This window comes from Anguilla rostrata, chromosome 16 (genome assembly GCF_018555375.3).
Source record: "Anguilla rostrata isolate EN2019 chromosome 16, ASM1855537v3, whole genome shotgun sequence".
Classification (NCBI taxonomy): domain Eukaryota; kingdom Metazoa; phylum Chordata; class Actinopteri; order Anguilliformes; family Anguillidae; genus Anguilla; species Anguilla rostrata.
This window is the reverse complement of record NC_057948.1, coordinates 29,377,521-29,403,666: the sequence shown is the minus strand read 5'-3', so window position 1 is coordinate 29,403,666 and position 26,146 is coordinate 29,377,521. Positions and strand designations below refer to the sequence as shown.

The 26,146-nt window shown below is 39.1% G+C and overlaps 1 protein-coding gene and 1 long non-coding RNA gene across 2 annotated transcripts in view; one reads left to right on the top strand and one right to left on the bottom strand.

Moving 5' to 3' along the window:
* LOC135242677 (uncharacterized) overlaps nucleotides 1–3,874 on the top strand; it is a 6,642-nt gene extending 2,768 nt beyond the window's left edge. The window contains exon 3 of the long non-coding RNA XR_010326420.1: nucleotides 7–3,874. This is a non-coding gene — a long non-coding RNA (uncharacterized LOC135242677). The remainder of the gene's footprint in view (nucleotides 1–6) is intronic.
* Nucleotides 2,369–26,146, bottom strand: dusp22a (dual specificity phosphatase 22a). Its single transcript, XM_064313842.1, has 7 exons — nucleotides 25,774–26,146; nucleotides 24,955–24,988; nucleotides 23,303–23,385; nucleotides 19,466–19,515; nucleotides 10,451–10,525; nucleotides 9,390–9,561; nucleotides 2,369–3,294 (listed from the first exon to the last, which is right to left on the bottom strand). The coding sequence occupies exons 1-7, from the start codon at nucleotides 25,792–25,794 to the stop codon at nucleotides 3,100–3,102; spliced, it is 630 nt and encodes a 209-aa protein (XP_064169912.1). The 5' UTR covers nucleotides 25,795–26,146; the 3' UTR covers nucleotides 2,369–3,099.

Genomic DNA, 26,146 nt, shown 5'->3' with positions numbered 1-26,146 from the left:
ATATAGCTGACTTATGGCCAATATGTCCATTGAAAGATGGGAAACTACACTTGATGGTACAGGGCAGAATGCCATCTGTTCCAGGTATACCCATTTTGTACAATTAGTACAGAAACTTAAGTGCTAATTTAACCTTTATTTGTTTACATAAAGGGAAAGCTAGGTGACATATAGATTAAGTGAGCTCGCTAATGTACTTGGTTAGTCACTGCAACCAGTTTACAAAATTCCTTTGAATTGCACTATGTAGATTTTAACACTGGCAACACAATGAATATGCAGTAATTGTGAAAGTTTTTAGTCATCTGACTACTGTAGTTTTTTAGCGTGAAGTTATTGCAGTGTAACTGAACAGGTTCTTAACCAGGAGTCACCGAGTGTTGGTTTTTGTCCAATACCAGCTTGGGAGGCTAAAGATAAATAGGAAAATATTAATAATCGTTACATTTTCATGCCAACCCCAGACCAGATAGCGGTTTTACAGCCATCATTCAGAAACCATAAAATGCGGATGCAGTGAAGGTGAAGTCACATGACCACAGTTTGTTTTAGGATGTGAGCCTACCTTGTGGTTTGCACTCACCTTCATAGTGTAGGTGTGGCCTATATCCAGGTCCAGTTTGGGGAAGTTGGCAGTGGTATCTTCATTTTCTCAAGTCACAAAAATACTCACAGAGCTTGGAAAAAACAATAAACCGAAATGTTTTGGTTGTGGAGATTTCCACAACTCATTGCTTTGTTGCTTTTACACTTTCTTTAGAATTGTGTACGTTTTCCCTCGGCAATACCCAGAAGGCTAGGCACTTCCATTTGAAGGATGTCAATTCTTAAGAAATCTTTTGTAATAATACCAATACTTAATTTAACCTCAAGGTCTAGGCTTGACTGGCTGCATACAGAGCTTCTGTTGGAGAGCCACACCACATGTACAGCTGCTCCGCGCATACCATAGTCAAAGTCAAATTGAGGTGGAATTATAATGTATTTTGAGCTCAACACACCTGGTGCATGATGTTCTAACATAATGCTAACCAGTTTCCACTCTAAACTGTAATATTTAAGTACAAGTAAGAAAAAAGCAAAAATACACTACATTTCCAAAAGTATGTGGACACCGCTTTTTAATGAGTGGTTTCAACCACACTCATTGCTAACAGGTGCATAAACTCAAGCATACAGCCATGCAATCTCCATTGGCAAACACTGGCAGTAGAATAGGTTGTACTGAAGAGCTCAGTGACATTCACTGTGGCACTGTCATAGGATGCCACCTTTCCAACAAGTCAGTTTGTCAAATTTCTGCCCTGCTAGAGCTGCTCCAGTCAGCCACAAAATGTTGTGAGTGCTGTTATTGTGAAGTGGAAACGTAGAGGAGCAACAACAGCTCAGCCACAAAATGGTAGGCTACACAAACTCAGAGAAAGGGAACGCCGAAGCGTGTAGCTTGTGAAAAATCCTTGGTTGCAACACTTACTACATCACAACGTCAGCACAAGAACAGTTCATCAGGAGCTACATGAAATGGGTTTCCAACGCCAAGCAACTGAACACAAGACTAAGATCAACTGAACACAAGACTAAGACTAATGATTTGCTGAGTTTGGTGAGGAAAAACTTGACTGGCCAGCACAGAGCCCAGACCTCTACCCCATCAAACACTTTGGGATGAGCTGGAAGGCTGGCTGCGAGCATTGTGGTTGAATGGAAGAGAGTCCCCGCAACAGTGTTCCAAAATCTTCTGGAAAGCCTTCCCAGATGAGTGGAGGCAGTCACAATGTTCAACAAGTGCATATGGGTATGCTGTTCAGGTGTCCACATACTTTTTTTTTGTGTATGTTTAGAAAATGATGTTTAGAATCTACATGGTAAATGACTTATCTACTTTCTGGAGTTCATTTTTAAATACTTAAAAGGGGCTGCTGGGTGGCTTATCCTGTTAAGGTACTGTTCTAGTGTGGATGGGACCACGGGGCAATTTTATTGAACCCAGTAGGGTTCTGGTTGATTAGATATGCCAGTTATTGTTCAGTTTTATTATTTCCCAATTTACACTCACAATATGGAATGAAGTAGCCCAACTTCCATAGAAATTTTCAAAAGTTAGCAAGGAGCAACATGTGGCTACAGTACAACTAACAGCATTAGCCCTTGTTATTTTAAACTGCCAATGTTCAAAAGTTGAAAAAAGTTTGATGTAATTTTATTTTACCAAATACATTAATTTACATTTAAAAACACAAATTTGAATGTTTTATCATTACGTTGTAGTTTACAAGTACAACACATTGATTTTATTTTCAGTACCACTGCGAATATTTAAATGTATTTTCAAAAAAAAAAAGAAAACCTTTAAAAATGCACATTAAGATTTTAAGTGTTTTATACGAAGAATTTATTAGCAGTCGTTATTTTTCAAATTAAATGTAATTGCATATTAAACATGTCCCATACATATAATATTTAATACATTTATTAAATTTGTACCAGCTGTATTCTTTTTACAGTGATTGTCAAACATTACATGTAAAATGTGGGTTTGACAATTAATTTCCTATATTCTTCCATGGCTATGATTCATAAGCACAGACTCACCCACCCCATATTGTATATATTTGTTATGCATATTGTTCTGAAATCCTTGTATGGCTTTAGTAGGAATACTCCTTGGAACCCATTGAATGCGGCGAAGGCCATTTTTTTCCCCAGCAGATGTGACTGAAAAGGTGTCACCACTGGCTTTTCCCAGGGATACAAACATGACAGCATGCAAGTTCTGGCTTTTTATCCATTGTCCATGAATGGCATTAGGGAATGGTGGTGTTAAACTGTCCCTGAATTGAATTTTTTAAAAAAGGTTTGTTTCCTTTGCCTCTTCACTTTAAATCATAATCTGGGTGGGGAAGCACCGGGTAGCCGGCGTTATACATCTCAGTGTGGGCTTGGGGTCGTGGTGAATAAGAATGCTCTTCTAAAGCTCCTAACCAGGGCCGTTGCTCTTTGCATGTCCAGTGCCAAGAGAAAAATATGCTGCACCTGCAGCTCCCTGTCAAGTTCTGGCCCCACACTAGGGCTTCGCTGTTTTTTTTTTTTTTTGGAGAATCAGCTGCTGCTCCCCGAGCCGTACGCATTGTAGGGCAGAGGGTAGACGCCCGAGGCCTGGTTTACCCATCTCTGATCGCCGTTCTTCTGCTGCTCCTTCTGCTGCTGCTCCTCGTACTGTCGCAGCAGCTCGCCCACCTGCTCCTGATCCTTAAATTGGCTCGAACTGTAGCTCTGCCGTAGCCAGGCACGATACTGGAGAGGAGAACAAAGAGGCATAAGGGGAAAAAAAGGGTGCTCAGCACCTGCTTTTCAACAAAGTCATGAAGAGGATGTGCAAGGGGTCTGTGGCTACTGGGTCTGATGCCAGTTCTCCATTGCCTCCATTGAGGTTTGCGAGTATGATTCTGAAGTTTTACAGAATTTTTTCTAGATGTAATTTGATGCAAAAACACCACACTTCAACGGTCATATTTTCCTTTAAACTGGAAGTCTGCAGTTGCATTTCCTATATCAAAAGCAGGAGATCTGATACAAGTAATTATAGGCCTATAAGCAATTTACCAGATATGTATAAAGTAGCCAAAATAGCAGTGTGTGACCATTTAATTGATTATCTAAATACAAGGGAGTTCCCTCTCTACCCTATACAATTTGGATTTAGGAGCCATCACTCTACTGACACTGCAAATTTCTTTTTTTGTTGAACAGATCGAAGCTAATCTTGATCAAGGTGATGTAGTAGGTACAATCATCCTGGATTTCAAGAAAGGCATTTGACACCATAAATTATAATGTACTCCTTTCAAGATTAAATTTTTTTTCTGTTAACACACTAACGTTATGGATGGAATCTTATTTAACCACAAGAAAGTATTGTATGCAATTTAGTGTCCTTTTATTGGCTGGACTACTGGTGTTCCACAACGATCAATTTTAGTTCCCATTTTATTTAGCCTTTCAATTTATAATCTCCCCTCAGTGTGCTCAATATTCAACTATAAGCTGATGATACAGTGATTTATGTACATGCTAAAACTAAAGAACAAGGTCCTACTAAACTAACTGCAGCTTTGAATAGTGTCTGAAATGCTCACTTACTCCTGCCTAACTCTTAATGTTAACAAAAATGTTTATTTGTTTAAATGTACATACTTTACATAAAAATACATTTTCTTTAATGGAGAAGTTATAAATGTTGTCCCACATTTTAAATATTTAGGTATTATTATTGATTATTGATATTATTATTGACAATTAAATTAAAATAGCAAGTCAGAAAGGTGTAAAAGTAATGTGAAACAGTTAACTATGTTAAATAATTTAAAAACTATTTCTGCATTCTGAAAGACAACTTTCAGCCCATCTGTCTTTTCCATGAAAGCAATCAGACAATGGAACTTAGATTTGTAAGACAAGCTTGAAACTCTGGCTTAAGACCACACAATCATAACATAGCCAAACAACATAAAAAATTGACGAGAACAGGCCATTTAGCCCAACAATACTCGCCATTTTATGGACTAAATTAGTGCTCTGATTGCAGTGCCTGTGGGGTCCAGAAATAAGACCCATTTCTTGTAGGTGTCTTCCTTTTTGTGAAATAATCTCCACATCCAGAGAAGGGGCAATGCTTAGGCATTTAAATTTAGCTTGCCTTACCCACCCAAAAGGGCAAAGAGCATCATTTACACAATACATGCATTACATGTAGAAAAGATTTTCACTGGACATAAGGTTTTTGTTACAAAACTAACATAACTACCATGAACATTCTTGCACTGGCTCTTATTTTTGAGCAGGCTTAAGATATTGCTTAATAATGCTGTCTGCATGCACTTGCAATGGTTTTTAAGAACAAGGGTTTTTATTTTTGGCTTGGTAATCATTCAAGATTTTTAAATTAAGGCTTTAAATCTGAATTAAAATTACATTAAATTACAATTGCATCTTATCCAGAGCGACTTACACAACTTTTACATAGCATTTCTTTTCTTTTTTTAACATTGTATCCATTTATTCAGCTGGATATATACTGAAGCAATGCTGTTTAAGTACCTTGCTCAAGGGTACAACGGCAGTGTCCTACCCAGGAATCGAACCTATGACCTTTTGGTTACAAGCCCAGTTCCTTACCCACTGTGCTACACTGCCGCTGCCAAAATCTAGTGTATACTGACATTCCCAATTTTCTCTGCTGCTCACAAGTCCCTATACTTTCCTGAAATGCTGCCAGTTCCGAAACATGCCAAATACGGACGATGAATGACCATGTAAAGCATAAGAAGCAAGACATCTGGGTTCTGAATGAGCAGGTGTGCCGCTCGGTAATCGGTAATCTAAGTCGGCTTCCTCTGCACAGCGCCATGTGGCCTTCAGTAAAAACGGATGTTTGGCATTGGCAGATCCAGAGAACTCCCACAATTCCCTCACGCTCTCGCACGGCTGGGGGCGTTGAGCGGAAAGCTAAGACCGCATTCCAGTCCAGGGGAATTCCAGTTTTCCAGCGAACTCCTTCAAGTATTTTACTGGAACTCTTTGTTTTTGTTTTTTTTTTTATTAATCCCAAATTGAGATCACAGTCTACCAGCACATATAGCTGTGCGGGAGCAACCTGTCCTCTGTTCCCCATTTACCTGGTGTATTGTTGGATTTACAGCCACACTTTCAAAATGGAGGAACTATATGTTAATGTATTCAACTGATATGTATGGAACATATCAAAGAATGTTCATTACAAAAAAAACAGGAAAAAAAACAGGCCCGCAAACGGATTATAAAGAGGCTGTCACTTTTAAATAATACACAATTTGATTGGGACATTTTGCTTGCATACCTGTTATGTCACTAGAGAGGTTCACATAAAATAAGCATCAAGAAAGTACAACACTGAAGCAGATTCTTGGGAAACCCCTGGCAGTATCCCAACACTTGCATCAGAGGGTGCTCTCCAAGAGGAATATCTTTTCTCCCTGACAAAGGACTGCCAGGAACCTGTGCTTCCTCCCTCATCGTCTGTGATACAATGACAAGCAGCTTCATTTGTGAGTGATAAAACTAATCACCACCATCTGCTTACAGCATATTATCCGTGGGTGTGCGCAAGCCTTCTTCGCCATCGTGTTTCCTAATCAGTGTCTGTGTTTAGTTGACCTAGATAAAAACCCACTTTTGTGGTGTCTGGAGCTATTTTTGCAGAGAAATTATGAGTTAAAAACTGGATAGTAGTTTGCTAAAAGGTTCTTCATGTTCGCAATGGAAATATTGTGTGTAATGTGACTATGTTACAGTATTCCCCAAGAGACCATACACCACATGGTCTTACATAAGACATTTCAATAAAAGCCAATAACTAACAAGAGATTTGGAGGAGAAGAAATACATATTTTACCGGGGAGAATATAGTTATAAACAGACTACGTGACAGATCACAACTATTCATGAACTGGGCTCTTGCGGCTACACTGGTTGGTTTTTTTTCCTGCTCAAATAACAATTTCAAGTACAGTGAGAAAAAAAATGAGGGGGGAAATAATTCTTTTAAAAAAACAAAAAACAGTATAACCGCAGAACCGCATCATTATTGTCTTGATGGCTATACCATTAGCCCTGAAAGTAACTACATCCTTCAGAGTACACCAATCACATGACGAGGACCTTTGAAGTCCAGGAGGACATGCAGCCATTTTGTTTCAGTTCTGTTCCATTAGGTTACATGTGAGAGCCAATGATTGCTTGTGTTCTCTCTAGAGGCGGTTAAGGCTGGAAAACAGGGCCAAACTTAACTGACATTTTAAACAATGGAATGCTCGGCCACATTCTGGGGGTCTGGACCTTAAGATCACTTTGTGCTAAATTAACGGTAGCTACGATGAGAAATGGGTGTGTGTGAGAAAGTTAAAAGCGTTAACTGCAGGCCCAGTGCTCATCTGCTGGTGTTCCAGCATGCGCCATGCTTTGGTTGCCTTTTAGTCCCACGAGAATTACAATGGGTACCAGCAATGCAACCATCACAGCTATTTAACCATAATGTTACCTTCTCTACTGTACAAACTACTCAAAGGAATTTCTTGTATCAGTATTTTAAGAGGAAAAACATATTTATTGATAGTTTATTAACTGTGGTAAATGCATCTTTACTTGGATTCCTTTAGATTCCTACAACAAAGTACAGACGTACACCAAAAAGTAAATTCATATAAAAAATTAATTATGGTCATATAAAACCCAGCAACACTATATGACCAAAAGCATCTGGACATCCCTTGGTCTGGGGCTGTTTTTCATTGTTTTGGCTAGCCCCATTAGTTCTAGTGAAGACAAATCTTGACGCAGTATAAAATCACATTCCTGATGATTCTGTGCTTCCTCAACAGTTTGGGGAAGCCCTTTCCTGTTTCAGCATGTCAGTGTCACCAGGCACACAGCTAGGTCCACATAGAAATGTTTTTTTGGAGAATGGTGTGGAAGAACTTGACTGACCTGCACAAAGCCCTGACCTCTTTTTACATTCTTTTCAGTTTAATACACGTTCAATGCCAAATGCACAAAATTTCATGCTGAATTCAAATTAGGGAGCCAGTGGGTATTTCCATTTTATAGCTCTTATGATTGTCACGACAGTAACATATTCACAACAACCGATTCAAAGAAATCAAATGGCAAATTATGTGACCAGTGTCCATAGCCTGTAGCTCTTGTGACCATTTTGTAGCTAGATGACAAATTCTCAGAGCACCCCATTTCAAAACAACGTATATACAATTGCACAAACATTCATAGAAGTCGTCTCATACATGCTTTGAGCTAGAAATGCATGAACAGCTCTTCATCACGTTTTACATGTACAGCACCATCCACATTTCATTGTTTACTGTGATTCTCCACCACACCACGGGGGGAGAGAACAGTACTGTAAAATCTACAGTAAAAAACACATTCTCCCATAGAGGACCAGCTCCTGTAATCTGAGCTAAGTTTGATAAACAAACTCCTTCCTGAAAAGGCATGTTGCAAGCCTCTGACAGAAATTACTCTCACGTGATGAATCTCATTGCTCTAATGCAATTCCAGTATGCCCCTTTTTACCCCTTAAGTTCCTCTATTCTAGAACCCACACTGCGTACACTCCCAATCACAATACAGCCAAAGCGCCTTCCCAAACACAATAATGACCCATTGTAACGGATCACACACAAATGTATATGCTGCAGATCTGAAGTGCTGCATCTGGAATGGCCAATAATGAAATTAGTAATGGGCATAAAACTAAATGATATAGTTTTTCCTCACCTTCACATCTCTCTGAACTTTCAAATACATAAAAAAAAAAATCACTGCATAACATCCAATAATCACCGACTTCTATTCATGATAGGTATGAATCCCGTTCACTACATTTGTAGTTTATTTATACTAGTAGTGAGAATTCTACCAAACACATTAGTTGTTAAGGTCACTGAAATGTTTCATGTCTTCAATCCACAGTATTATAGACACCTCACAAACAATCAGTGGATTAATAATGATGCAATGCACTGAAAAAAATTATATTCGCACCCTTTCTTTCATTTCCTTTGGTACTGGAGAGTCTTACTGGAAGTGTTGTGTAAAGGCCATGGGCCACAGGGAAAGTGGCATGTTGAAATTGCACGTTTGATCTAAGCGATTTAAGGAAACGCGTAAAAAAAAAAATATCCTCAAAGGACACAAGTTTAATGGTTTGTGATCAACCTATACCTTTGATTGTCTACCATGATAATAAGACACTCAGAAGCTGCAAATGGTTAATGGAGAGGACTGTAGACATGGAATAACATGCAACACCTCAAATAAAAGGATTTTTAAAAATTTCAAACCTAAAAGGGTACTTTGTGTTTTACCTAAATCTACTGGAGATTTCATGGATGTAGACTATTGTGAAGTCATTAAAAACTGGGATTCATTCAGTGAGTTGTCTGACAAAGCCAAGACATGTCTCCGTGTGAACTGCATAAAAAAATGTACCATGTACACAATTCAGCATTTGTTGTGAATATATAATGCACAAAAAATTATAGACAGACAGACAGCCAGCCAGCCAGCCAGACAGACAGACAGACAGACAGACAAAGGTAAGAGTAGAGTAGAAGTAGGAAGAGTAAGAGTCAACCAAACCAAGATAAATAAGTAAGAATAAAAATAAATAAAAAATAAAGATAAAATGCAATAAAATAAAATACTAAGCTGCTGGCCCAATAAATATAAATAAATGGTAATGATAACTACAATGTAATGCACTGAGTTAGGGTTAAGCATGGGGCAGCATGTGCCACTCATTTGAAAGAACGGCCTTGAGGAAATGAGCATACCTCTGATACCATGGTCATCTGGAACTCCTGCAGCTGCTGCTGGAAGCCAAAGTTTGGCCCAACAAAGGAACGCACTGCCTTGACGGCGGAGAGGCACTCCTCCCAGCTGTAGTTAGTAACAGTCATCAGGTAAGCCACAACCACAGTGGTGCTGCGTGAGACCCCGGCCAGGCTGCAGCCACAACCAAAAACAGCACACACACACGCACGCACACACGCACGCACACACACACACACACACGCACACACAAGCACGCACGCACACATGCATGCACACACACGCATGCACACACACACGCACACATGCGCACACACACGCACGCACACATGCACACACACACGCATGCACACACGCACACGCGCACACGCACACACGCACACACGCACATGCACACACATGCACGCACGTGCACACGCACACACGCACGCACGGACACATACACACACACACGCGCGCATGCACACGCACACATACACACAAACATCGTTAAAAATGTTGAAAATGTAATGCATATCAGCTTTGTATTATGAATCAATCAACCTATAACAAAGGTGGTATACATTACATAATTTTGAACTATGATCTTTCCAGAATTTTACAGATTTACAAGATAAGCCCCCATGTTATATATAAAATAAAATCAAAATTACTCCAGAAAAACCCAAATGCAAAATGGGATTTTTTAAAAAGAATCTTGGGTGTTTTGTTTTATGTCCATCATAATGATATTATTGAAATGGTATTTTATCATAATATGTCATCTAAACAATTCTCTGACACTGAAACATAAATAGAAATTTCCTAGCCAGACACCTAGCACATATTGTCCATTGATTAACGTCAAAATGCTTGTTTGCAGACATCAAAATACGTGTTCCCTGAGGACATTGTGCTTACTGAATTAGTTATTCCCTGCAGCGATATTAAAGAGTTAATTAATTAATTGCTAAGTGACAACATTTCCGGCAGTGACTAAATGATATCTTCTACTGTAGTAGCAGCGGTCACCCTGAAGAGCACTGCACAATGTATGAGTCCATCCTGGGGCCACGATACATACCAGTGCACCAGGCAGCCTCCCCCATTCAGACGGCTCTCGTGAATGAAGCGGATGCACTCCTTGAAATGTTGTAACCTGAGGAGAACAAAAAAAAGGATAAAAATAAATAAATGTAATAAATAAAAAACGATTCAGGGATTAGATCTGCTTCACCGCAGGTCCAGGACATCATGCTTATAAAGGAGATATAGAAGTGAACTGTTCGTATTATTATTCCCAAAATGGCATCATGAATCGCGATGCACGCCGGGAACATTAAACTGAGGACATACTGAGTGTCCTATCATAATTATCAACTGATTCATTTTCCCCATTGGTGGTAATGTAATGTGGGGAATACAAAAAAATACACCACAATTCCTTTCACAGAGACCTCTGTTGAGTGGAACAATGGTAAATGATAGGGTCAGTTCTATTACTAATGAGAATTTTATGTTTGAATATCCCAAGTTGTGCTAGAACAAGTCAACTGAATCAGGCTGAAACTGCCGCAGGGCCCAAACTCTCATGATGCTGAAGTGGAACGATTCACAACCCACTAAGACTTCCTACCGCTATTGCATCACCCTACAGGAATCATTGGCACGGATTATATATAGACTGCTCATTAAAGTGTCAACAAGCTATACATGTTATAACAATGAGTTCCAAAACAAATTCAGTGTTCCCGTAATTAGAGTCTTGATAAACATGTTTTGATAAACAAAAATTCAGTTGAACTATTCCTGTTTACCCGGCAACCGATTACGCAATTCCAGGTGAACTCCTCCTTATATAATCAATTTCATGCTCCACATAATGATCCATAATGCTGTTAAAAGCAGAGATTATAAGAAGAGTTTCCCTTTGAGAATGGACAAGGCAATCATTAGCAAGTGGGTAAGTGCATAAAAACAAGGGCACTGCAGAAAAAAATAAAATCACATTTCAAATTGCATACAGTTTGCAAAAATAATGCAAGGTTCTGTCATCAGATGAGAACAAATTTTGACATTTTTGCTACAATGCAAAGTCATAAATCTGGTACAAACCCACCACTGGCACTGGTGGTTTTGAAGAGAGACTGGGATATTGAATAATACTGATGTTCAATGTTCTATTATTTATTATTTATTTCAATTATTTTACCCTTCCATACTCAGATAAGCAGAACATGACATAATAGAATTTAGAATAATTAAATAAATAACTGAGCCTGTGATTACATGGTTGAAATCACACAGCCTACTGTAAAAGGGAAAATATTACATTTCCACAGCTGGTTCAAGAATATTAGTGGCAACCAATCTGAAAAAAATGTGTTATCAGAAAATGGTTTTTTTTGTGGTAATTTCACAAGAAAATTTCTTTAAAACAAGGAATTCTTGCTCAAGTACTGCAGCACTAGACAGCTGAACAACAGACAGAATACCACTGTTCACTCTTTTCTGGAATAACTGTTTTTTTTTGTTCTGATCAGCACTTTTTCCCCTCCACAGCCAGAGGTTTCCGGCTGTCTTGTACAATGTGCAATGTATTTCCTATTGTAGCCATTTGTGGTCACATTCTAAAGAATTTACTCAAAACAAAATATTTCACTCTACTGGCAACACACATTACTGCAGGCAATCTTTAAAAAAACAAAAACAAAACTATCCTGTAAAGGAGTGGCAGTGGATGTTTGTCTTGCCAACTTATGAATTGGACACACCTGCCATACTCATACTGAAGAAACGTACAGAATTCTTAGAGTTCTCGACATACACCCATAAAACCTCCGCACCCTGTGTCGCTGCAGTGACATTAAGACTACTTTCACTTTCACTCACATTATTTGACCTGTTTCATTCAAGAATCACAGAAAGCTTGAGCAACAAAAGATAATGAAATCCATGAAAATGCAACATCATTGAACTTGCCTTAAATATATATTAAATAATTAAATCTTTTTTTTTTTAATTTTTAAATGCAATGGCGATAAATTAATTCTGTATTATTTTTGCTCCTTACTCTTTTGAATGCCTATGGTGATCAATGAATAACTGAAGCTAGTACAATATTAAAGCTAGATATATAGCCATTGACAAAACCACATGACAAAGGTTCACGGTTCATTACAGGCATTTGGCAGACATCCATAGCCACTTAAAATTAGGGTTAAATCCAGGTTAAGAGTGACAGTAAAAGTAATAAGAGGTGGGAGGTAATACTCAGAAACTATAAACTAGTTCAGCCTATTACGGGAAAATACACGCACATTACACATTTAGTACAATTCAGTGGAATAACAAAATTGCAAAGCAAAAAATATAAATTAAAAAAAAAATCTAACAATAATAAAATACAAGTGCAGTTACAGTGCTGAGCACGTCTAGTGCCTTTCACTTGTAAGAATAGGCTATAGATCTCGGATAAACAACAAAACTGTTGAAATCTTCTTTAGTCCCGCTAGTATAATGTATGACACTGCCCAATTACATGTTCTTTTGAATTTAAGAAAGGGTACATGCAGTCCTGACTTTCAGTAGCTCCAAACATGTTTTGCTGGTTACCACTGCCCAATCAAACTGATTCAAACTGACTAACTGACTAAACTGACTAAACTGATTCAAGTGGTGTTCAAAAACTATTCCATTCAGTAGAGTTCTCTGAATTCAGTACGTCATCACATTCCTAAAATGTATCAACTGTGTGGGTGATGTTACATTCACCTTTGTTGACCTTCTGGCATACCGCAACAGTACAGAAAGTGTACTTATGAAACGAACCTTTCAATGCAAAACAAGTAGCAAACAATGCAACTGTAGCCTGTTAATTCTAAGTACGACAAGGCGAAAGAACACATACAGACACAGCCACCAAAAAAAAAAAAAAAAAAAAAAAAAAAAAGAGGAAGGAAGCCTGAGATACACGAAGTCCTGAGGCTGATTCTAAAAGAGTCCAGGCCAAATGTCAGCTGCAGTGACATTCACAGACATCTTTCACAGATTTTTACATCAAACTGATTTGAGTGAAGCAGCAGCAGCAGCAGCAGCAGCAGCAGCAGCACCCCTTGTCATGCAGCTTCACGTACTATTAGGAAAAATTTAGCAGCACTGCAAACCACTGCATCGTTTCTGATCGTGACCGAAGTCATTGTGCGAATACGTGTACGAATGGCGCGGTGCCTGAGCCCTACACTACACGTCTGTGAATGGTGCATTATTTAGGAGGGACGCAGTGAATCCGACATTATTCCGGGCCTATGCACGGTACAAACTTTCCACCTGCTCGCAGGACTGTAAATAATATGTTCCATGTGTCTCTTTTAGCGTGCCTAAGCTTTCACCCACCCCACCGCACGTTCTGCCATTTGGTGCCAGGACTGGTCCAGGTCTCTGCTGATGAGCAAGGCAGAGTCGAGATGCCCAAGTAGGTAATATCATCCTGTGCAGTGTAGTTCTCTCTTAGTTTGCCATGATGCTTTACCAATCAGCTTAAATCTTTCAACTCTTAAAAGGCTCAACCAATTTTGTACATAAAATGAAATGTCAATATTATCATACTGAGTAATGTATGGGGATGATTTCTAAGGTCACACAACAGCATTGTAAGTGACGCAGCTTTGCTGACGATAAACCGGTCGAGCAGAAACAGTGCTTGGCGAGGAACATCTCAGAAGTAACCACCCTGGAGCATTTCAGGTGAACGGCGAGCCCTGACATGGAAGCGCAGATTGTGGAAGATAACGACATAAAACGTAGCCTGGCTTGCGGAAGTAAATAAGTTGCGAATGTGGCCAGTGGAACCAAGGCTCATCGGGACGTAAGCATGACCTGCTGGATGGCTCATTTGGTTAAGGCACCACCATGCGTTGCATGGATGAACCTCACAGCCCCAGATTTAACTCAGACCAGGCCAGTGCCAACCATGGCCAGTAGCTCCACAGGGCAATGCAAAATTTGTGATTATATGGTACGGGGGGGTTCAGTTGGTTAGGGCTTTGCATTTCATCGCTCTCTAGTGGCCCCCAGAGGTCTATCACTGCATGTCAAAGCCACATGACAGGTCTTCCTCTGACTCACCTCTGTGCAAGCTTGCCAAGTAGTAGTAGTGACCCTTGATTCGGATGACAACCACAGATGTCTGTACTCTTGAGTGGGCTGTGGGGTTTATGTATGAACTTGGCTGTAGCTGCACACAATTGGACATGCCAAATTAGGATGGGAATTGGATATTTGCTGCCCTGTGTTGGGCGCCAAATTTATATATAAAAATTTTAAAAAAGATGGAAGCCTGACGGGAGTTGGGATCTTTCCAATAGTAAATCCAACACCTCCAGCAGCAAAGCAGCAATAGGTTAATTTTATTTATTTATTTGATATAACCTTTGTTTAACCAGATTAGACTCACTGAGATTAGAAATCTCTTTTTCAAGAGAGACCTGGCACAAGAGAGAATTTGTATAGTGCTTTTTAACAAAGGGCATTGTCACAAAGCAGCTTTTCACAGAGATCCAGGCGTGAACACACCACTGAAAACACCTAGGGTGAGAGTGGAAAGGAAAAACTCCCTGACTGATCATAATAAGAAACCTTGAGCAGAACCTGCCTCAGAGGGGGGGAGCCCATCTGCTTCTGGCTGGCATTGGCTAATTGAAAAAAGGATAATTCTAGTAACATTTTAGTAATCTACGAATAAATCATGTCACTAAGTATCCAGAAGCATTTCCACCCCAAAACATATACTGTTACCTGCCTGGTGTTATTCTCAAGGGAAGGGACACCTAAAAAAAAAAAATTCTCTCAGATCTGAGCTAACTTTCTGTAATAACTGTCAAGAGATAAAGACCACCCCATATCTAAAACTGAAGTTGGGGGGGGGGGTCACAGTCATCTGACCCTGCAGGTGTGGTCAATGGCTTGGAAGTGGTGATGAAACAGGCAGACAGACTGTTGCCCTTATTTATAAACCCCCGGGATTGTGACAGAGGGTTTTTTAATAGGCCACGGTGGCCTGGGTGCCGCTGGGTGTTGAAGCACAGCTTCCTTCCTCTGCAGCCTGCAGGCTGCTCGATTGCAACAGGAGCCCCGGCAGAGGGGCAGAGGGGCAGAGGGCCAGAGGGCCAGAGGGCCAGAGGGCCAGAGGCATGCAGCAGGAGCACAAGGTCAGCTCGCCACCCTTTCTTGGCTCGGCTAGTCATGTCTATCGTCATCCGACGACTCGGATGCGTTGGGGGAAATAACGGCAATGTCGAAACTGAAATTGATAAATATTTAATAGCACTGAGCCGTTTCACTTTGGTCTGCATCGCCTCAATCCTGAAGCCACTACCTAAATTCTTTCATAAGTACTTTTGAGTTTAAATAAATGCACTGTCACAAGTTTTAAAATGCATTTACGCACGTAATGTAACGTAACATAACAATCACAAGAACAGAGCATTTAGCGTAACAGTGCTCGCCATTTTCCTAACTAAATTGTACCCAGTGCTCTGATTACCTACAGGCTAAATAGTATCTAACACCGTATCCCAGCCTGGTCTTGAACACGCCCAGAGTTTCTGCCTCTACTACATAACCTGGCAGGCTAAATGTGCCTGCATGTAGCATAAATAAAGTTTCTAGAATCAAAAAAACAAAAAAAAATAAACAAGAAAAGGCTAGTTGACAGCAATCTAGAATAACAGATAAATCCAGGAACACATCAACACCCCCCCCCCCCCCCCAACGTGAATTTAACAATGTGTTACATTATTGGCTAATAAAGTATGGTGCAATACAAAACTTGCTTCCTCTGAGCGTGCAAACTAGCGGTATTTGTTCTTTGATGACACAAAATGACAACTGATTGTGCAACACGACTTTAATTACTAAATAAAAAACTTTTGAAAATATTGTCATTGTGAAGACCTGAGAAAGTAAAGTGATTGGTAAACTATTGGTCGACAATGGGAGGCTCAAATGTCCTTGAGGGGCATACTGCATATACTGTGACTATCATATGCTACAGTAAGAGGATCAAATTCACTGAATTCAATTATTAAAGAGTTTTCAATAATACAGAAGATGATGATGGAGGTGCAGGTCCTTAAGACATCCTTAAATGGATGTATGCCTACACAAATCCCAATGTCCCCCACACTTGACAGTGACAATGGGATAAGAAACAGTCACTCTCAGAAACTCTCACTCTCCCGATCACTCTCACACACACACAACCCACACACACGCCCACACACCGACCCACACCCACACACAGCCTGTGGCACCGTGCCTCGTGTCGCACTGAAAAGTACCAGTCTGTTTTATTTAAGCTTGCTCAAATACCGAGAAGTCCCCGGCCATGACAGTGGCAATCACGGCAGGAAATTTAAAAAAAAAATAACTTAAGAAACCAGACCACGATGTAATCCTCGCCGTCCAGTCGCGACGCTTCAAAGGCGCCGCTGCCGCTGCCCGCGCAACGCATGTAGCGCGAGAGGGAAGCCTACAGACAGAGCCGTCCCAGGGGGCGGCAGGGAATCTACCCACTGCTGTAACAGCAGCCCACAGACACATCACAGGACTGCCATGTGACTGCAGGGAACTTCATCACTTTTCTAATTACTGTGCTGCTCACAAACGGAGAGAGATCCTTTCAGCCTTCGGGTTTTTAAAGAAGAGCCAGAACTGATTCCTTCACGTCCCCCCACTCTCCCCCTTTACCTTAACGGGACATGTAGCCTCCAAATCCAATTAATTTGATAACAAAAAACATCACATTCCTGAGACGGAGAAAAGTTTACTATAATCCCTCAAACTTCCGGTATTGTACATTGTTTATTGGTCCATCTACCCAATGCAAATATTTATTATATTTACAACAATTCTAATAATAATAATTAGTATTACTATTACTACTATGATTGTTTCTATTATTGTTCTTACTGTTATTTATTTATTTATTTATTTTATTATTATTATTATTATTAATAATACACATTTATTATCATTTTATTATTGTTGTTATTATTATTAAAAACATTTCATACAGCCGGAATTGGCACGAGCAGCTTGTAGTGACACCTTCCTGGGAGTGCAAGTCTGTCTCTCTCATATCCAGAGAGTACTGCTCTAACCGCTGTTCCCCGAATGCTCCCACTGTTGCTGTGTGGGCATATTTTACTCAAGACCATGGTGACAGTATAAACATACAGAAATCCCAAAATGCTGAATCCTCAAAGTAGCTTCCTCTTATGTTACCATACAGAACCGTTTCTCAGACACGTTTATAAAATTTTCACACAACTGCTTAAACTGCTTCAGTCCGTTCAGCACATTACTGGGCTCTGATAATCACATCACTGTAACACTCCTGCTACTTAAAAATCACCACGAGGACATAGATCAGCCAATTAACTCAATTTCAGAAGTTTATTAGTCTCTTTTTCATAAGAATTATTATGAAGTTCAACTTGAATAAAGTTCTACTTATTAGTTATGGAAGTGCATTTTAGTTGGAGGAAGGGGGCTGTCAGCCCATGTATTAATTCATATGTATTCAAAAAGAGCGGCCTTTCACAGTATCACACACTGGTTTACTTACAGACGAGACTGCACATTTGGGAAGAACAGCACTGTGCTATATACTGTTATGGAAGTACAGTTTTCCCAAACTGTGGCTCTTCAGCAAGGAGACAGAGCACCAACCCCATAAAATATGAAAAGGGGGATTAAACTGTAAATAATAGAAGTTAAGACTAAATTAAATGGTAAATGGACTGCATTTATATTGTGCTCTTATCCAAAGCGCTTTACAATTGATGCCTCTCATTCACCCATTCACACACCAATGGTGAAAGGCTGCCATGCAAGGTACCAATCAGCTCATATTAACAAATGCCTCTTTAATATACACTAATGAACGAATGAATCAAAGAACAAATGCCCCTACAGTTTAAAAGAAAACTAAAATATTTGCTTCCTTCCCCTTTATAATTGACAAATTCTTACTATTGAAAAGAAAATAACAGAAGGAACTGTGCAGATAGGAGGGTTTTCACCTTGACTTAAATAAAATAAACAAAATAATTTATCCAAGCGGTATAAACTTGTAATGAATAGCCAAGGCTAGCACTGTTAGCCACCCTAGCGCAGGTGACCCCCACAAAGGCGTATTCTTAAATACAGCACCGTAAGATTAGTTATGCTTTCCAGAACTCTTGCTACCGATCTGCCATTGGTCTGGCAACTAGAGCAAAGCAAATCTCAACAGTCCTAAACACTAGGTTTCCAGCCAAACAGACGGCGGACTCGAGGAGTGAGAGATGGTAGGATCACAAATCAACATGGATATGCAATTTCCTTCCCCTTTTATTCCCAAACACGAAGGGTGTCGTCACACCCTGATTGGACAAGATGCTGTCCCTCAATGACTAATTAACAGCCAGTCTCCAAGACACTGATCAACAGTTGATCCACACAGCCCTATAATCAACATCACTGGTAAGTCACATGGTTATAATTTTAACACAGCTTGTTAACAATGCTGAACATTTGACTGAGATTTTAATTCAACAATATATCAACCCACCTTTACTTTATTATAGCACCATTTACATGCAGGTTAACTACATGTTACCTGAAGGAATGAAAAAACCAGATCTTTTGGAACAATGTGGAAAAAACTGGAACTATTATTAAATGCGGTAAGAGTTTTGAAGAAAATTGTGATACAAAGAAGAATAACACCTTAATTCTATTGGTCCTATCACACCTGAAATCCACATGACTTTGTGGCCTTATGTCTATTTGCACAGTGTGCATACCAATTAAAAATTATACAAATATACAGGACACACTCTCAGCAAACATCCTTATAAAGATATTTACAGCACTTCACAATGACAGACGTTTGGTGCTTACTAAAAGACCATTTACAAAGTGGCGTTCATCTATAGAGTGTTTAAAAGTGACGTACTTCTAACTCACTGATCCCACATTTAAAAAAAGACAGGTGGAGAAAAAGCATGTTGGGATTCAATGATCAATAATAATAGGAATCAATAATACTCACAAGTTTTGGCAGGAAGAATCAGCTGCATGAATACAAAGGTAGGTCTTGTCCTGTGTATGGAAAAGCAAAAACAAATGTCATGAAATAAGACAATTACAGAAGAGAAAAGCTCTAATAAAAGATGGGTAAAAAAAGTAAATTTAAAAAAATTAGACCTTTCAGGGTCTGCCTTGCTTTCAGTCTCTTTGCTGTTTTATTAAACTCTAATTATCTTTGTGTCACTGACCAATTCGTTTGATTATATTTTTCCGAAAGTAGTTCTATTGCAATAAAGAAAGACATTTGACAGATTTCCCACAGTGAGCCAGATCCATAGTGAACAACTACTACCACGTGTCTATTTTGATTGGCCTTCCTAAATCTTAAGCTAGATTAAGAATTCAGAAGGTGATGTTTCCATGGCTAACATCCTGTTATTGGTTGGAATGTGAATAACTTATCACTCTTCATTGAAAAAAACTGTCTTTTTTTTTTTTTGGTTGGAACCATTTTGTACTGTTTATGCAACCAAGGGTTGTTGCACACAAAGAAAGTAGTGGTAACACAATTTTTAAAACTGATGCTAATGTTTATGATTGTGAATACATTTTTATAAAAATCAATCGGTTCATATGTACAGCCTCTGGAAACAAGTCTCCACACAGGCTGCGTTGGGGTTACTTGGTTCTTACCTTCGACCGGGAAACTGACATGCAAACAAAAACACAGAAGAAACCCCCCCCCCCCCTTTAAATGAAGTGTAGTCCATAAGCATTTGGTCAGTGACACAATTTTTGTTCTTTTGGCTCTGTACTACAGGATATTGGATTTGAAATGAAACAATGAAGATAAGGTTAAAGTGCAGAATGTCAGCTTTGATTTAAAAGTATTTACATCCATATGCAGTTATCCATGAAGGAATTATAGGCCTTTTACACATAGTCCCTACATTTCATGGGGCCAAAAGTAATTGGAGAAATTAAAAACATTTTTTTACATTTTAAATAAAGCTGTCATATTCAGTACTTGGTTGCAAATCCTTCAGATTCAATGACTGCCTGAAGTCTGCAACTCTGACATCACCAGACACCGGGTATCGACCCTGGCGATGCTCCACCAGGCCAGTACTGCAGCCATATTCAGTTCCTGTTTGTTTTGGGGGCTTTTTTGCCTTCAGGCTTTGTCTTCAGAAAGTGAAACGTAAATTCAATTGGATTTAGAACTGGAGATTGACTTGGCCAGAACATTTTATACGACAGCACGGTAAAACACTACAAATATACAGTACAAGAAAGGGCACCGTACAGGTCCTGGAAATCACAGGCCCGTCAGTTTAACGTGCATCACGTGTAAAATACTGGAATCTATCATTAGAGACAAGTTAGATTTGTTTCTCGAAAAACAAGAACATGCTAAGTGATGTTGTGAGGTTTTCATTAGGGAAGGTCATGCCTGACAAACCTTTTGGTATAACAAGGCTTATGATATTATTTACTTAGATTATCAAAAAGCATTTGATAAGGTCCCACATGAGAAACTTAGCTAAATGAAGACACTAGGAATTACAGGATGCATTTCTGAGTGGGTATGGAACTGGCTACAGGGTAGAGCACGAACAGTAGTGGTAGGAGGAGTGTTAGTTGAGCAGGGTACTGTGGGAAATTGAGTCCCACAATGATCAGTGCTGGGACCACTGCTTTTCCTCAGTTATTTCAATGACCTTGACAGGGACATTGGAAGCACATTAGTTAAATTTGCAGATGGTACAAAACTTAGATTCCAAACTATTAGCTGGGCCTCCTATTAAAAAATTCAAGGCAATTTAAACAAAATCCAGAAGTGGGTGAAACCTGGCAAATGAAATTCAATATAGCTAAATGTAAAGCTCTGCATGTGGGAAATAAAAACATACGGCAGGATTACTTTATGGGAGAAACAAAATTGGAATGTACTCAATTTATTTGGGAGTAATGGTTAATCAAAGCCTTTTGGGTTCTGGGCACTGTGCTGCCACAGTAAAAAAAAAAGAAAAAAAAAGCTTAATACTCATCTCACCTGTCCATAAGTTGTTTCATAACACTACATTTTTTTTCCATTGTACTTTTTGTTAGCAAACTCTAACCTGGCTGTTCTGTTCTTGAGGCTAACCAGTGGTTTTCACCTTGTGGTGAATCCTAAGGTTATGACGGCGTAGTTCTCACTTTATGGTAGTCTTTGACACATCTTACGCCTACATCCTGGAGAGTGCTCTTGATCTGTTCTACAGTTGAAGTTGTTTTTCTGTACAATCGATTTACCGGCAGTGACACTTATTTGGCCTTTATATTGAGAAGCAGGAGCAACTGGTCCCAAACTGCAAATTCCACACCTAGAATCAACACTAGACCGTATGGTAGCTTTCTTGTGCATGAACTAATGATGTAACAACACACAGCCAGCCAAAAAAGCTGATCAGCAAATCGTCAAATTACTTTTGGTCCCCTAAAATGGCGGCACTATGTATAAAAAGGACTGCAATTCCTACATTCACTTCATACACAGTACTGGCACAAATTATGCTTAATGAAATTTTCAACAAGACACATTAGCCTGCTCAATTATGTAGGTATGAACTAAAACATATATGAAGGTGCAAAGATTGTTGTTTAACACGAGTGCTGATTATTTCTTCATTTTTTTCATATGTTGATAATACATTATTACATATCACATTATGCCGAAGAGACATTTTTGTGAGATATTCCACTAATAGTCAAGCTCTGTTTATAAATGCAGAGTTTCCATAATTTGCACCAGTACTATAGATGTAAATACTCTCAAATTAAACCTGACAGTCTGCACTTTAACCTCATATTCATTGTTTAATTTCAAATCCAATGTGCCGGAGTAGAGCCAAAACAACAAAACAATTGGTCATTGTCCAAATACTTATGGACTGCACTGCAGTTTGACTAATAATGGAAAAACGGTTCCCCAGAGTGAATATCAAATAACTGTAACTCTATACTTTCATTTCTGTGAAACTGGCTACCCCAAGTGGTCAGGAGCAGTGTCACATTACAAAACCAGCATGTATAGTTCTTTTAGTATTGATTCTCAAGGAATGTTTTCAAGAACCACGCAAGTGTATGGATGTTTCAAGAAAAATATATATACTTGTGAATAATTTTAAGTATACACTATTTTTTGTGTACAAATGTATTATATAAAGCTGACTGTAAAGCTGATTTTGCAGGGGGAAAAAAACAAGTTGATGCCATCTTAATGCAAAACTACAAGTCTTTGTGTTCATGTACAAAACAGAAGACTTTATTCAGTGAAAATAATTTTCTTTAATATATATGGAAACTGGCATGCCACCTGTTCCTCGCATTACTGTAAACATCATGCCAATCTCACAAAATGGCATGACTGAGCAAGGCAAGTAAGACGCAGGCCCCATTTGTCTTTCAATATCTTCACCAATGCAACATCTGTCACATTAATTATCAATATTGATCAGATTTGTTTAAATCGCATCTAGAGCTCTTGTCTGGGTCTTGATTCCACTAGCATTGGATATGAATGTAAACACCCCCAAGCAAGAGTCTCCTCCAGTCTCCCACATTCTACAGACACATAACACACTAAAATAAGTGTGCAGGGATTGTTAGACACTGCTTTTGGGCTGGGTGTCAAGTTCGGTTGACTGAGCACAATGGCTAAGAGTAATGCGATCTCAGTCTAATCCGACAAAACTGGATATGCAACACATTTTTAAAAAACACACACACAACCACATACTGTACATTGGACTTACATAACTTTTTTACTTTTTACAATCCAGAAACCCAATTTCCCAGAAAAAGCTCCACCTACCTCCAGTACTGGCTTGGCATTGTTGTACACCGATAGGATGTGTGTAATCCCATTTTTGGATAAACTGTCTGTATTTTCAGAGTCTGGAAGACACACAATAAGTATTCAATGGTAAAACTCTTACTCTAAAATACTTAGTGTATAAGATAATCATTTTAGAGATTAATTCCCCAATTCCCCAAAAGAAAAAAAAATAGAAAAATCAATTCTGATATGAACTGACTGCCATGGATCAATTCACATATTCATAAACTGCATTTACCTTGGCAACACAAGGAACACTTTGAATGCATGCATGTGAAAACCAGTGTTTGTGTGGAAGAGAAAATTACTTCACAGTGCAGTTTTTATTCAAATTAATTGTTTCAATCCCCAATTAAAGTGAATTAACCTGCATCATCAAGTCAGGTCAAGTGGAACATAAATATATCCCCACTGCTGAAAGTATGAGCATCCACTGCAGTTCCAAAACACAAAAAAGGGGAAATCTAGACTCATTTAATTTGCTTTCCATGGGTACATAGTGACACACAGTGGACACTGAATGCTATACACCAGTGCAGCAGAACCTATAGCCAATGATTTTGTGTTTTGCAGCAGTACAGCAGCCTATCCTACATCTTAACTCTCTCACACACAGCCAACTGTACTCAAAGATGTTATGCTCCTTTATAATTGTACTTAATTACATATAACAACGTCCTTTCAAAACATCAGATAAACAAGGTTTGTGGATCTCACAACAGCTCAGTAAAATAATGCCCTCACGTCCATTCCATACGTGCGCTTTACCTAATCGTGGCTATTCACATCGGCCAAGAACAAAGCTCAAACCCATACACATGTACAGTTTCACAGGATGGGAGTTTTTCTAATGCTATCAAAGCTTCGGCCTATTTTCAGCTGAGGGGCATTACTTGTATCATGTTCTGTTGAGATCATCACTGCAGCTAAAACTAGAAACAGGCCAGACACCACAGATTAAAATGGTTGAACACTGCTCATATTCCCAGACAGTGCAAGTGATTTGTAGACACACCAGTACGAACTTGCCAAATGTTCTTCACATTATTGTTTTCTGCCTTTGTAATTGCAACCTACTCAATATCTGCTCAGACCACACAGGCAGATTAATGGACATTAAATGGGCTGCAACGTTTAAGTACCATTTTTCCCCCCCTTCTAATTTTAACATATTTGCAACATCATAAGCAACGAACCCAAGTTATTCCTTGCAGTTTGAATACTGTAGCAAAATACTACTTCAGCTACTGAAGCACTTCAGCTTTAAACTGCCATTGTCTAACAACTTTTGACGATGTTGTGGATTTTAAATAAACCACAATAATGTGGTTTGGGTTAAATAATCGTATCTCCGTTTAAGACAATCAAGCATGGCAACCACAGCTTGGAATTCATCTATGGATTTAGAGTAGCCTACTTGGACAGGACTCATTGGATGAGGTTTGGGCATAATACAAACCCCATGACAAACAATGAACGTGTTTGGAAACAACCGTATCGCAGCTTGGCGTGGAAGAGAACAAGAAAATCTTCATTTCACACAACCAAGAGTATCAGATTCAATTACATGCACTAGTTGTTTCTTGTACCCACGTCATATTCGGTAAAAATTTAAAAGACATGCCTACCTCTTATATTTCCAAGATACAGACCATCAACAACCTTGAGTAGAAAAGAAAGTTACGGTTACTATGCGACAATGATTTATTTTCTTGCATAACAAAACAACCACACCAACAACATCTACCACAACAAATGTTTTCATGACTACGTGGTCAAATGGCACGCAAATATTTGGCGGTGCTACACAGTTATTTATATCCAAATGCACAACCTGAAGCCGATGTCGCTCTAGTCTGCATTTATAGGCTACGATTTATAGTGCGGCTCACAAACTGATAGACAGAAACGTATTACTGAAGGAACCGCTTACTGTGAATACTTTACAAACACGTTTCTGAAGATATATTTAAGTGACCTAAATGATTAGCATTTCGAAACGGATAGATTTCAGCAGACCGTAGACGTCAATAAACTTCTGAGTAGAGAAGAGCTGATGAAAATTCAAGCAGCTCAGAAAAGCCTTTAAATCCTCAAAACAAAACAACTGCTTCTAGTAGGTTTACAATAGTTTACGTATCTACAGCTGATTAATGCCTCGATTATCTAGCAACAGCACAGACGGCTAATGTTAGCTATCCAGCTGGGAATTGCAGTGTGCCATTATAGTCTCAATCATTAATTACCTAATGTTAACAATGACTGACTTTCAATGTCACTCAATAGTTATATGTTTCGTGTTCACATCAAATTATTGCACGAATAATTGTGAACGTTAGCTATAAAAAAAACTATAGCCTAGGTAAGCGGCACCATCGTGGCACTTGGAAGTTGTATTTAGCTGGCTAACAAGAAACAAATACATTAACTACGTTAGCTACATTTACCTTATTCATTCCGTTTCCCATGACTTCTGAAGAGAATGGTGCTAGCTAGCAATACGATCAATTTAACGTTACGTGTAATTGTAAGTTTGTAATTAATATGTTTAGTATGCCAGGAGTAAAACAACCAATAACTGGGTGGACTTGAGCTACACCCAGCATGTGTTTGGAGAGTCGCGCTGAATATCGCTCTAAGCCAAACAAGTCGGTGCGCCTTAAATCACGTGCAGTTAAAATTACTTTTTAGACACGCAGACTTCAAGGGTCAAACGTCACAGTATTGTTTGGTGGAGTAATCTTCTTGCAACATTGTTTATCCCTAATCTCTTCCGGATTCTGCTGAAGTTACAAGTCAGCGGGTGTGTCCAAGCCATAA

Bases quoted from the DNA above. Each gene is read 5' to 3' on its own strand.
- dusp22a (XM_064313842.1), bottom strand. From the start codon at position 25,794: ATGGGAAACGGAATGAATAAG. The intron at 24,989-25,773 runs GTAAATGTAGCT...TTTCTACTCAAG, and splicing joins TGGGAAACGGAATGAATAAG to GTTGTTGATGGTCTGTATCT. The intron at 3,295-9,389 runs GTATGCTCATTT...TCTCCTCTCCAG, and splicing joins AGATGACCATGGTATCAGAG to TATCGTGCCTGGCTACGGCA.